The sequence below is a fragment of the Ambystoma mexicanum genome, chromosome 3p (assembly GCF_040938575.1).
Source record: "Ambystoma mexicanum isolate Mex_15411 chromosome 3p, UKY_AmexF1_1, whole genome shotgun sequence".
Taxonomy (NCBI): domain Eukaryota; kingdom Metazoa; phylum Chordata; class Amphibia; order Caudata; family Ambystomatidae; genus Ambystoma; species Ambystoma mexicanum.
This window is the reverse complement of record NC_090925.1, coordinates 503,751,258-503,765,279: the sequence shown is the minus strand read 5'-3', so window position 1 is coordinate 503,765,279 and position 14,022 is coordinate 503,751,258. Positions and strand designations below refer to the sequence as shown.

Below are 14,022 nucleotides of genomic sequence, written 5' to 3'. Positions count from 1 at the left end.
CCTTTTGATGGTTGAAACACTTGTCTGCACTCTTGATTGATTAATAAAAGACCACTTTGATATCACAGCTGAACACTTGTTCCATACCTACCATGACTTACAGTGAGCATAGTAAACGCTTATAAGGATTTGTACTGGCACCATCCATGTAGGAACCCAACACAAACCTACCTAACTTTCAAAATGTATTTGGGGGCAACATGTTTCTGATTTCTTTCTTATGTACCCAGCATCTGTTTTAAGAAAGTGTGTTTACAAGTGAGAACTTACATGCTTAAGAGAAAGCAGAAGAAATATTTTCAATGTTTTGAATGATGAAAAAAAACAAAAAAACAATGATTGCATAGCGATAAGAAAATATAGAGAACGTGTTATAAGACCTTTTAAGAGCCTTTGTAACTAGCTCAAGGACTAACGTTTCGCATCTATACCAAAGCAGCCGCCTTCTTCTGACAGTTCTCCCTGCCAGTTCAATCCGAGCAAGCCATCTTAGTCCGTTTCCCATGTCCACGTCCACTCAGAAGCAGAGCCTCCACACCGGCCGGATGTCCCGCCGCCGGCTGTCAGTCATGCTGCGTGTTTCCGGTTGGCAGATGACATGTCGAGCGGAGCAGTGTAGCTGTGGCTGCAGTAGCAGCAGCAGTAGCAGTAATCGGAGCAGGAGGGCGAGCGAGAGGAGACAAACTATACCACACGGGAGCTCCGCGCGCAGCCGGCGCTATGGACATGGAGAAGGACTTCCTCGAGATCGACAGGGCCGGGAAATGGTCGGCGGTGTACCAGGTGAGGATGAGCTCAGAGCAGAGTATTGCACGGCAGTCGGGTACAAGGGAGGAAGTGCAGGCCCCGGAGCGATGGGTGAAGAAGGTGCTTACTCCGATATTGACCGCACACGCTTTAGTGACCATTACCCAATGAGCAGCGGGAACATTGAAGTTACTGACAGCCCTTCTAACCTCTGTTGACCTGCGAGAGAGGGAGGCTCTGGACCTCAAATACTACTGACCGGCTAGCGTGCGACTATAGTTTTGCCTCCGGGGATGAAGTGCACATCCCTGGCTTCATACCCCCGCAGCCAGATGTGCTGCTGAACCCAAGTCGGCACCTTAGCACTGACGACCCTGATACCCCGCCCCCCCTTGACGCCCCCATTTCTGACCAGCGAGGAATGGCTATACTGACCCGCTCCAGCAGAGCCACTCGTTTTTTTTTGTGTTTTTACCAGTGTGGAGAGCAGGGGACTTTATTGCATTGGGGACGGAGAAGCCCAAGTTGAGGTTCCTGCCATTCTTCTCGTCATTGACTTACAAGTGATGGCCCCCAATCATTTTAATTTCTCCCCGCCTGTGGATGTTCTGCGCCCCCCCCAACTGTATTATCCTATCCACAGGGTAGAATGTAATTCCCAGAGCCCCCCCCTTTTGAAATCCTCAATAAACACAACTGACTTAGACAAGACTTTGAGGTTCCATGTAATAATATCCCTGCAAAATTGTCTCCTGACAAAAGTCGCAGTTTTTTGCAGAGACATTACATTGAACATGCGGGGGACACCCCCACAACCACAGAATTTTTTTTTTTTTTACAAGGGGAGCAGGCGACATCCTTGCAGCCTGTCCCCATTCATAAGGTCACCATATAAAATGTGCCATTGTTTTTTTCTGGGGACATTACTACCTGATATTGACTTTGATACCTTGTTCCCAAAAACAATGCATTCATTACACTTCTCTAAGACAAGGCTTTGTGTGTGTGTCTCTCTCTCCCCCCCCCCATTGCACTATCACTTCTGCTTCTCCCCCACCCCATCCTTCAGAAATTCCAAACTTTGACAGGATTTTGAATCTCTCTAAAAAAAAAAAACACCACTTCAAATTTAACACTGTGAACAACGCTGGCTATGAGCCTCAGCTCTGTCAACTGCCACACTGCTGCTTGTAGTACAGTGAATTAAGGATATTCGTCCGATTCCTGAAGCACAGTGGAATTGCATTAGTGTGGCGCTTATATTTTAGCCACTCCCTGCCCCCAAATACACACTACTAGCAGCTGCAAATCTACAAAAGAGATGTTTGTGCCCTCTCCTTTATGCTATTGGTCAACTCTGCCCTTCGTCACTTAACCTCCTCCCAGGCATCCAAACACATAGTGCTGGCAAGAGAACTCTGCCTACGAAATTACTTAATGGGATGGCGAGGGTGAGGAGACCAGGCTGGGCAGAATGGAAGGCTCATAAAAATACACTCATGTAGGAGAGTGGGAAGATGTGGCCAGTAGGAGAAGGGAAATTGATCACCCGTGAATTGAGTGCTTAAGATACAACAATACATTTAGTGATTGGAAAACTTGTTACAACAGGTGCAATATCCCCATCCTCCTGAGCTTCCACCTCCAAACACAGACCTGCAACATCAGCTCGCTGGGTGATTAGAAACAACTTGAAATTGAATATAAAAACATCCCTTGTTAACCTCAGACTAAAATCCTCGAGAAAGAAGGAACTGATGGTGTGATACTCGCCACTGGGAGTCCATTGGAATTTACGTTTTTTTTGACGATTGTGTTAAGGCGCTGACCTTTTCATAAAAACGTTTGATTTGGGATCACAGTATTCTTACTGTAGTAAAAATGAAGGCACACGTTTACATATCCAATTAAAAATAAATATTGTGTTTCTTCCCGTAATTCCAATATATTTTCGTACATTTTGTTCCGAGGCCATGTTCGTTTTCGGATTGTGTTGCTTTTTGTTTAAGGCTCGAACAATGTTGTTCATAGTCTGTGGATAGCTACATAGTCTCGGGCAAGGTTTTTCTCAACATAATGCACAAGCAGTTCTTGCAGGTTCTGAGTTGTCTACTGCTGGAAATCAAAGCGTTCAGAAGTAGCTTGCCCTGTTTAGGTTTTTGAATGTTTTTAAGTATTGACTCTTTTATTGTTTTTGTAAATAAGATTCTTGGCAGCACCTCGATGTAGGTTCAGTGTATTATTTTTAGATCCAGTTTTAGGTTAAAAGCACTTGGAAAGTTCTCCCGTGCATGTTGTTTAATGCTGTGATCCATGACCCTGGGAATCGTATCTTCCCTCTGTGTAGTCGAAGGGTTCAGTGTCACAGCAAATATGATGGCTAAGTGCAGTACCCCTATGGAAGCACGGTTTTGTAATTTCAGTAACAATATTATATTGCATCAAAGTACTATAAAATCGCTCTTTGTCTATTCTTAAATTATTCACTTATCTGTATTGCTGTCCAAGTACAAATAGGTGTTGGCATTCTGCCCTTGGCATACCTTGAACTAATTTTGACATGTACTTATGTGTGTTCGTGCACCTAAAGTGCTTGATAATGGTTTTCTGTGTGTGTTTGTGTGTACATATGTATGAAAGGTAGACTGGAAACCCAGTCTGAAATGTAGCGGGACTTCAGCAAATGCATTAAGAGTGTAGATGGAAAGAATATAATCCAAAACCCCAGCCACAATTGCTGTGCAAAAAAAAGTCCTTTATTATTCCATGGTCGTGGACAAACAAGAAAGGCAGCAGCAAAACTCACAAGAACGTGTTTCACCCTACACAGGCTTCGTCTGGTTTAAAAGTAAAAGAGAGAGGACTGTGTACTTATGGATGCCACTTGACTTAATATGTCCATCATCTGTTCTTGAAACAAACACGCTAGCATGCTGTTTGAGAGGGTTCTTGATGTTTGCGAATGCTACCATTTTGAAAAGGGCAGACTAATGTTACATTAAAAGCGCAATGGTATATTACATATTTCCATTGTTGCTAATCTCCACTTTTATGAGTAAATCTTGTGCAAATAATTTTTGACCATCAATCTCAGCAACATTATTGCATGACATTTAGCACTAGATACACTCATATCGGTGTCTTGTGATTTACAATTTTTCACTTTGCACTTTATCTGCTTTGTTGTTATCATAGTGCTAATGTTAATTAAAATATATAAAATGCTTGACATATACATTACACAGAAAATAGGCACTATTTACCCCTTGCGGGCGCCATAAATCAAATGCATTCATATTTGTAAATAAATTACCATTAAAATGCATAGTGCCATTATGGTCTATCTGATTGTCTAGGAATCGTCCCATATGGGTGATTGATGACTAAAGTGCAGTGCAGTGTGCAAATACAGGGTTATACTGACCATTTATATATTGTACTCTGATTTTATGACGGTCAATGGTCAACATGTGGGCTATTGAATACATTTGGAATTTAAAATGCATAGGGCCAAGACGGCCTCATTGACTATTTAGAAATCAACCCAAGTGGGTGATTCATAAGTGCTGTGCAATGTGCAAAAATAGAGGTCATGGTGACCAATAATAGGCAATTAAATACCCTTGCGGGCGCCTATGTTTTTTCTATCTATAGTAGACATACTGGCATTGAAACCTTGCGGGCGCCAGAGTCTAAAGTTTAGTACATACTTAAAAATCGACCTCTATAGGTGATTTAAAAATAAGGTGCAATACATTTCTATTGTTCAAGATATATATATATATATATATATATATATATATATATATATATATATATATATATATATATATATATATATATATATATATATATATATATATATATATATATATATATATATTTAGAAATTCATCATGCTCTATAAACTATTCAGACCTTGGATATTAGATTTTCGTTATGCATTAATGCGCAATCTATTTCTTCAATAAGTCTAATGCCTACTGAGTGCCAGTTATCTATTAAGGTGCAATATTATTTTTTGTTAAATTCATAATTTGGCTGGTCAATGTTGACATGTCTCAGTCCAGTATGTGTGACAAATCTGGCCATCCATTATACTAAATCCTCTAATATTGTAAAAAGGGTTATTGTGCATGTGATGAATTCTAAATATTATTGACAAGTGCAAAAACAAAAAATGTCTTAAAATCAATTCTGAGGTTACTAATAAAATTGAAATCTAAACCGGAAATTCATGAAACAAGATTAAAAGTTAAGAAAGTTTTATACTAATAATCCCAAAACCACATAAATTGTCAAAACTGGGCTTTAGTCCTGAGGTTTTTCATGAGAAGCTTTGCAGGCTTTGAAACTCCCTTCAGTCACATTAGTCCCCCACAAACTCCCTTCAGTCACATTAGTCCCCCACAAACTCCCTTCAGTCACATTATTCCCCCACAAATACATAAAGTTCTGCTTCTTGGTTATGACCTCCAGGAAACTTTGTATTGAAATCTACTATATATCTACATTCTGTTTGTCTAAGTTTCCGAAGTCTGTCACCTCCTCTAGGATGTGCTGGCACAGTGTCAATTACTAAGTATTTCAATGAGCTGATGTTACCTTGATGTAGATCTTCAAAATGTTTAGCAAGTTGATAGGACATATCCCGATTTTAATTGCCCGTAAGTGTTGTAAAATGCGTAGCCTGGCTTCCAATTTTCTGCTACACACATCCCACAGGTCACAGGCACATGTGAAGACATAAATTGCATACTGAGTGGAACACTTAAGATCCTTTTTGACTACCACTTCAGTTTTTGTCCTGGGATGGATGTATTTCCGAGTATTAATGCCAAATCGGCATGCCTTATATTTGGCGCATGTGGAAAACCTGGGTGCACATTTCGTCAACCAATGTGTTGTTTATTTGTAGATAAAAACATGCTAGGTGACAATCTTTGTATCAAAGAAGGCTTTCTGTAGGTAACTGTGGCATTTATCTGTAAATTATGACTAATGTCCTTGTGCCTTTTGAGCAAGTGCCAATGTTTATTTAAAATTTGCTTTGTTTCTTTTGCTCCTGAGTTATGCTTTGTAATGAATCGAATGACATCATCTTCTTTCAATTGTGTAAGTTTCTCTGGTGCATTTCCTTTTGACCAGTATCATTTCCCTGGTTTTTGTACTGCTACAGTCATATGCTTTGCTTATAATATCCTTTCGATATCCTCTTGCTAAGAATCTTGTTGCTGATCTTTTGGCATTCATTTCTCAAACTGTCTTCTCGCTGCAGTTTCTTTTAATTTGCAGGAACTCCCCATAGGGGATACTGTTTTTCAGGCAAGCAGGATGCGCACTGGTTGCATGTAAGAGAATGTTAGTGCTGGTATCTTTTTGGTGTAATTCTGTAGTTATAGCACCTTTTTATTATTTTCACTTTGATGTCCAAATAAACTACCTCCTGAACGATGATGGCATTCAGTGATTTTGAGATGAACATGTACTCTATTCAGACTGTCAAAGAAACCCATCCCGTCAGTTTCCGTTCCTAGCCCTATATATCACCAAGAAAGCTATGGTGTGGTGGGTTTGAAAAACAACTTTCACCTGAAATATGAAAGTAGGAAAGTCCATTTGAGCCAAGTCGCACATTCCACAACGCCATCAAGTAGCCATCACTGGAAGTTCACCTCCAGTTCTGAGCCATTAACCACTAAGCAGGAGCTACCTGTGGGGAACGTAAGATGCAAACCTCACTTCTTGTCCATTATTAATGACCCCTTATGCGTTATGACCTATAGATGTTTCCTAATGCTTATTTATTTATTGAATGTCACGTAGGTATGTTTGTTCAGCATCAGTTGGCCTGAGGAGCTAAACATAACTGTTAATCAGGCTAAAAGTAGTAGCTAAATAGCTCCCAGGTCCCCTCAATTTCGAACCCTGAATTGTATGCAGTGGGGAGATATAGCAAAGCTAGCCAGTTTTGAGCACTGAGGAAATTAAGGGAATAATCCTTTGGCTTTTGAACGTTATCTTTCCCACAAATGTATGTACAGACTTCAAGATTAGGAACAACCTCACCCCTCACCAGATGTTTTCTGTTCTAGAAAGATAATGAGGTATCCTTTGAGAACATTCTGACTATCTTCCTGAAGCTCAGTTCTCTTCCCCAAATCGTCCCATTTCCCAGAGGCTTCTCGCTGAACTCTTATCTTGTAATCCAGTCCTTCATTACAGTTTTCAGCACCAATTGGTCCTACACACATTTCCCAAAAATGATAGAACCTCTTCTTCAGCTTGCCTCCCACTGGTTGACTCGTTGGTATTATCTGCACCAATGTGTTTTTTTTTTTTTAAAAGGTGACTGTCTGCCTTCCAAAGCCTTCCGAGCACTGATCTCCTCTTCACCAGCATTGGCTGTGTATGTATTCTTTGATGTTGTTGGGCTCTTGATTGCACTTTCTCTTTTAACTGGTCCCCGAATTGGGGCAGAAAGGGGAGGTGTAAGGCCTCTGATTTTTGTGAATAATCTGGTAGCTTATACCTTGTCAAAAGCCACGTCTGACAAACTCTTTTTGCTGCATTCCTCTGATGTACTTTTTAGCCTACCGGTCTGTGCAGGAAAATCTCATGCTGCAGATTAGTACATTTTATGACAAACTTCATAAATCCATCATTGTCGTAAGGTGTTCCATCTGATTTGAAACTCTCCACAGTATCTCCTCTTCTGGAGAAAAAAAACATAACCTTGACTTCAGTGACCTTCTAACCTATCGTCCAGTTGCAGGCACAGAAACCATGGGTCCAACCGAGCAATAAACCAATACTCTTTAGAGGAATTGTGCATCTCACGACTGCAAGAGTACCCATTAATGTTAATCAGTATGCCTGTGCGGGCTGTAGTGAAAACACTATGGGCATAAGGTAAATGTTTGGAAACAAATAAATGGCATTGTTTTCTTGTCTGGAAACAATGTAACTATTTGTTTTCGCACATCAGCATCGGCTAAAGCGGACATGCACACTGTGCTGATAGCTGTGCTTAATATGGATCAAGTCAAAATTGCAGTTTTCTCTTCCATAACTTACAGGGTAATTCATAGAATTCAGCGCACAAGTGGTGCACGCGGCTGGCGCACAGTGTGCGTGTGCAACTTTCTGCACAAGCCGCGTGCGCTAAATTCCATTTCCGCGCACAGCGTATTCATGGATTTTAGCCTCCAAAACCAGCTGTGGCGCAGCGACCCTGCAGCAGCGCCAGTTACGCCCCCAACCCCTACCCGTGCGCAATGCACAGCGTACAAATCCTGTACATGGCGCTCAGGCCCCGAACCACGAAAACGCCAGTAAAACTTCCCGCGCACCCCTCCGAATACATGTACACCCCGGCGCGGGGAGTTTCCCAAGCGATTGGCCCTGTGCGAGCGGGGTACGTGTTACTGGGGTGCGTGGGAACTTTCACACGCAAATTTGCTGTCAGAGCGGATTACGTGTATCCAGTGTGGTGCGCGGGGAGTCCTACACATGAATTGGCAGTGTGGGTCCTCCCAGATGTCCCCTCTACCCCCTCCACGGCCCCTGCAGGCAGCCCACACTACAGGGGACTACCCTGCACCCCTGGACATGTCCCGCAGGCAGCCCGTCCACCATGGCCATGCCCCCCAGCCAGGCCATGCGTCACGTTGCACTAGGGATCACCAACTCATGTCCCCCAGCACCTCCACCCCCCAGCAGTGAGGGGCACCTGCCAGCAGGCCCCCACTCATGTCCCCCAGCACCCCAACCCACAGCAGTGAGAGGCACCTGCCAGCAGGCCCCCACTCACCCCCCGCCCCCCAACATGTCAACATGACCCACAATCATGGCCCTCATGGCCACCAAAATCCCACGGAACGCCACCCCTGCCCAAATAACCAACCAAGCATAACATATACCCCACATTGAAATGCCCATTACATGAAACAACCCAAATGGCATGTATGTACATCAACACATGTCCGTCACACACACACACACACACAATGGGTGCCAGTGAATTTGAAAACCCACATCGTGACATGCATGAAACTAATGAGAGAATACCACACATTGAAGTACGGGAACAAATGTATTGAACAAAAAATGTGGTGAAAGAAAATCAAATACGAAACAATGGACATAAAGAAAACAATGCAGAATGTCACATAATGATAAAAAAGGAAATCATAATCCAAAATGTATGAAATCAAAAATGTCTCGAGTCTCCTTCCAACAAAGCAAATCCAAACAGAAGGGGGAAAAAGGAAAATTCATTGCTCCATGGAAAAATCAAAAAAGAAAATGCTGACAAATCCACACTATTTACAAGGCTGAAATCCTGGGTCCATGAGCCCAACTGTCCAAATAAAACCTACAAATATACACTAACTAATGAAGAACTATATACAAAAATGTGGGGTATTGTCCAAGCGCCCCAAAAAAAAGAAAACCAAAATGAAACCTAACACTAACTAACTATTTACAATGGCAGCGGGCTAGTCCGACGGCTCACTTTGGGATGTCCCGGGCTGGCTCACTTTTGGATGTCCCGGGCCAGGGCATCATCGAACTCCCGCTCAATGTCCTGGAGGCGGTCCTCTTCCATGGCCCGACGGTTCGCAGGGAATATGACATGTTGGCCTCCAACTCCCTGCGAATTGCCTCGAGGCACTTGGCCCGCCTCAGTGCCCTCCGCATGGAGTTCTCCGCCCTGACCATTGTGAGCCGTGCCTCTTCTGCCCGCTCCGCATCTATGGCGTGGCCCAACCGCTGCCATACGGAAGACACTTCCAATCCTGGGTCCTTCTGCCCTCTGGCCGATGCCTGCCCCTCCGATGTTGAAGGCCCCGAGCCATCATTGCTCCCACGATGTTGCTGCTGCTGTGCCTGTGCCTGCGCCCTGGCTCTTGCTGCCTGCACATCCTCCTCCAGCTGGGGTGCAGTTTTTGTGGTGGCCACCCCTGCTGGATGTCCGACTCCCGACTCTGGCAGGGATGTGTCCTCCACCAGCCTGGCCGCTGGGTCAGAGGCGGCTCCACAGGGTACCCAGGTGATGCATGGGTGGGAAGATGGCATGGAGGACGACTGGTGCGTAGGGGGTTCAGGTGAGGAGGGGGTCGCAAGAAGGTCCAGCACATGGAGGAATCCAGCACTGGTGACCCGTCCCAGTAGGTCAACACGGTCAAAGTGTCATCCGAGATGACGTGCAGTGTCTTCACGAAAACTCTGCAGGTCAACTCGCATGCCCCGTTGACGCAACACTATCCCAGCCAGGACAGGCTCAACACGGTCCTGGATAGCCATGTCAACAGGGAGAGAAAGGCCAGTTGTTGTGCGCCCATCCCCTCCCTGAAAACGGGTCTGGACGTAGGCATCCCTGCTGGTGCCGGATGATGCAGTCACAGGATTACACACAGGCACCTCTGCGGCAGCCTGTGCTGCCTCCTGTCCCTGGCCCTGCACTGCACCACTGGCACCAGTGGAATCTCCACCTCCAGACCCTGTGTGTGTCCCTTCCACGGCCTCCTCCTAACCCCCCACCAACCTGGATGACTCCATGCCATCTTCCTCCGTCGGACCCTGTGGGGTCTTAGCTGCCCCTTCTGCTGCCGAGGAGTCCATCTCCAACCTCTGCCTTTTGGACCTACCCTAGGCAGCTGCGGCCTGGGACGCGGCACCAGACTCCTCACTGCCCGAAGAGATGACAATCTGGGAGGGGAGCCGGGCCTTGCGTCTCCGGCTGATGGTGCGATCCCTGCCGCTTTGCTCCACAGCACCCTCTCCGCCCTCTTCATCAGTTGACGCTGCAGACGGGGAGAGATAGAACGCAGGTATCAGGGCACTGTACAATGGACTGATAAACACATGACAGTTGTACATGAGTGGCAGTGTTAAACTTCAGACATGGCATCACCCTCCCTGACACATGTCATTTCTACTCACACACATGAGCTATTCCACAGCAATATTGCACCAGGCAGCACCATCCATACACAACAACTGCATCAGCATCCGAAGGTGAGCCTGACGTCACATGAAACACGGGGAGTACGCAACAAATGCACACACACCAACACACTCAAATGCATGTGTGCATGTCCACCAACTGTCGAGTGATGAGATCGCCATATGTCACATCTGGCATTCAGCCTTCTACATGTGAGTGCCACATGCATCCATGTTGCATCACAGTTGCATACTTGTCAAATACACACACATGCAGATGTACACAGTGCAGATACATGCAGCTGGAACAAACATCCATGTGTGACACCACAACCATGCCAACGTACATGCACAGTAATTCAAATGTGTGCTCCCACATCTGCATTTGGCCTGCATGCTTACCCACACATACACCATCCATGTGTTTCTCACATGACAGGGCTCGCATGTGTCAGCCTCACGCCCCTGTACATACACATCCATACATGGCCCTACAAAAACACATGTGCAACCTGCACACTACTGGCACACCACGACATGCACAGCGTCCAATCAGTATGCATGTACACTTACGGCTCGACTCCAGATGGGTCTGCCTCTCAAGAACCTGGATGTGGAGCGCTGGGCATATGCGTTCCAGGACCCTCATTTGGTGGTCGGACAGGTGGCCCCGGCGCCCCTTGGCATCCACTGCCTTCAAGAGGCGCCGGGCCTTGTCGAGGGTCCTGGACCTGAAGTCCTCCCAGCGCTTCTTGACATGTTTGAAGTCTTGGACTGCCACCCCCTCCTCGTGGATGGCAGTCACAATGTCCATCCAGATCCTGGTCCGTCCTTCATAGTCGGCGCGAGAACTTCCAAAGAGGGCATCATACTACCCCAGGACTTGTTCCACCAGGACACCAACTTCCCTGGCACTGAAGCTGGTGGCCCTCTGCCTCTCTGGCTGGGGGTTGCCAGTGGTGCCAGATGGTGGTGTGCCCGACATGGCAACCCCAGAGGCAGGTGTGGGTGGGCAACTGGGTCCTGGGGCTGGGCTGTGGAGCAATGGTATCCCAGTCGGGAGTCTTCAGTTCCAGCAGGGGTGGTCACAACAACTGCACCCCTGAATATGGAGGATGTGCAGGCAACAAATAGCATTGCACGTAGGCAGCAGGAGATGGCAGGTGGGAGCGTGCTCGGGGCTCTGGGGGGGGCAGTAATTTGGCGATCTGGGCAGGAGCGTGGTCTTCCGTTTGTTGTTGCGTGGCCAGCTTAATATGGAGTGATTTGGCACGTGAAAATTCGAGGAAAGGCCCTTAGCACGTAAACACTCGTACACGGTTTCATTGGACCAAAGGCCCTTAGCGCGTAAGCACTTCTGTGACATGACGTGGGCATAGTGGTTCAGCGCGCGTGAAAAAAAATGCATGTCTGCGTGTGAATGCGTGTAATCCGAGGAAAGGGCCTACGCGCGGAAGTGGAGTGATGCGCACGGGCGTTTCCATCAACACGGGTGCATGTTCATCGTACACGTCCAAAAACTGCACGTCCGAGTGTCAGCTCGTGTAATTGGAGGAAAGGGCCTTGGCGCGTACACGCATAAGTGGCGCTGTACGTGTGGGCCGCTTTAAAAGGTACGTGTAGGACCCCATTCCCTTGTACATGCTTTTCGTGGAGAGCGAGTGAGTGAATTCTGTACTTCTTGTCGGTTCACACATGATTACTTCACAGCGTTTGAAGTTCGTACTCCCTGTTACCTCTGACAGCGCTCTTTTTTAAAAAAAATGTTTTGTATTTTTTTTTTTTTTTTTTTTTTTGGGGCCTGTTTCCTCAAACAGCATTCACTTCTTCTTTTGTACTGTCTCCTCAGACGGCGTACAAATCTTCTTTTGGCGGGGGTGTTGCCTACGTGCACATGTGTGTTTTTTATTTCACGTTATTTTTCCAGGCAGCCGGTGAGTCGCGCACGCATTTACCAACTGTGCTTGCCCCGTGTGTCGCGTACCCCTTCAGAGGTCATTGTAGGCTGCGTGTAACACGCTTACGCTTATTTTTGTGTTTCTGGGTGCCACAGCGTAGTGCGGTTTCATTTTTCCACGCACGTGGTCTACGAGGGGATGCGTGCACATTACATTTTGTTTTCAGGGTGCCTGTGCATTGCGTGACCCGTCATCTTCCCCCAGGGGTCACAGGCAGCCTTGCTAGATCACTAGGGTACGAATTCCATCTAGTACCCTACCCCTTTCACCCCCAATTGCCCAGGATAATTGTTTACTGCAACTCCCATACGCACAGCATCATCAGTGCCATGGTTGGGAGGGACCATCCCAGCTCAGCCCTTGTTGGACCAGCCCATTGTGGCACCTGACCCGGCACAGGATGACTCCCAGGCTGACTTCCAGGTCAGCAAGTCTAAGCCACGTGTGCCGGTGCAAGTTGGTGTTACCAGGCCACATGGATCTGGGACAGCAATGTCATCTGCTGCCCCAAGTGGGCAGGGTGGGGAGGCTGCAGGGGCAGCTGCCGCTCTAGCCACCCCAGCTCTGAGTCTCCCAGCCGGGACAGTGTCGGTCCTGGTCCATCAAACTGACGTTGCCCCTGCCAACATCACACTTCAGACAATGCATGCACCAAGACCTATGGTCATTGTGCATTCGCACACTCCTAGTACCCAGTCCACCGGTGCTTCTGCCCCTACTGACCAGAGCGGCGCAAGCCACTCAGGCTCTGCTCCACCTTTGAAGAAGAGGAAGAAGGGTGCTCTGCCACTACAGGCTGAGACTCCAGACACGGCTACACAGTCCGGCACGTCAAGGAAGCCTAGCTTTAATGACCCCGAACTTGATGCACTTGTGACTTATGTGTCAGCACATAGCCGCAAAATGGTGGTGACTGCAGGGTGCAAGACCACACCTGGTCAACGTAGGCCACACTGGCAGACCATTGCGGACTGCATAAGTGCCCTTGGATTTGTGAGGCGCACAGCTGATGATTGCTACAAGCGGTGGAATGACCTGAAACGCAGAGCAAAGAACAAGCTGGCCTCAAATCATGCCGCTACTCTGGTGACTGGCGGTGGGTCTCCTCCAGAGGACAACAAACTCGTTGAACATGAGTCTGTTGCTGGGACCTTCTTCACAGAGGAACAGATCCAAGGCGTGGGAGAGCTACCTGATTACGAGGCATTGTCCGGTGAGTGCCCATGCATGTGTGTGTAATCCATGTGTATGTTGTTTGGGTGACAGGTTTTGATTGAGTGCCAGGTGAGGGTGTGTACTCCTGAGTGTTATGGGTCACCCATGTGCTTCCTCCAATACATTCACGTGCCTTTGATTTGGGTATGAC

The 14,022-nt window shown here is 46.6% G+C and overlaps 1 protein-coding gene across 2 annotated transcripts in view; it reads left to right on the top strand.

Annotated features, from left to right (window-relative positions):
- The first annotated feature begins 565 nt into the window (after window positions 1-565).
- Window positions 566-14,022, top strand: part of PTPN1 (protein tyrosine phosphatase non-receptor type 1) — an 894,220-nt gene continuing 880,763 nt past the window's right edge. Inside the window, exon 1 of one of the 2 annotated variants that reach the window (XM_069651172.1) lies at window positions 566-783. In XM_069651172.1, the coding sequence (XP_069507273.1) occupies window positions 721-783 (63 nt within the window). In that variant the 5' untranslated portion in view covers window positions 566-720. The remainder of the gene's footprint in view (window positions 784-14,022) is intronic. The other variant, XM_069651173.1, reaches the window with a different exon arrangement.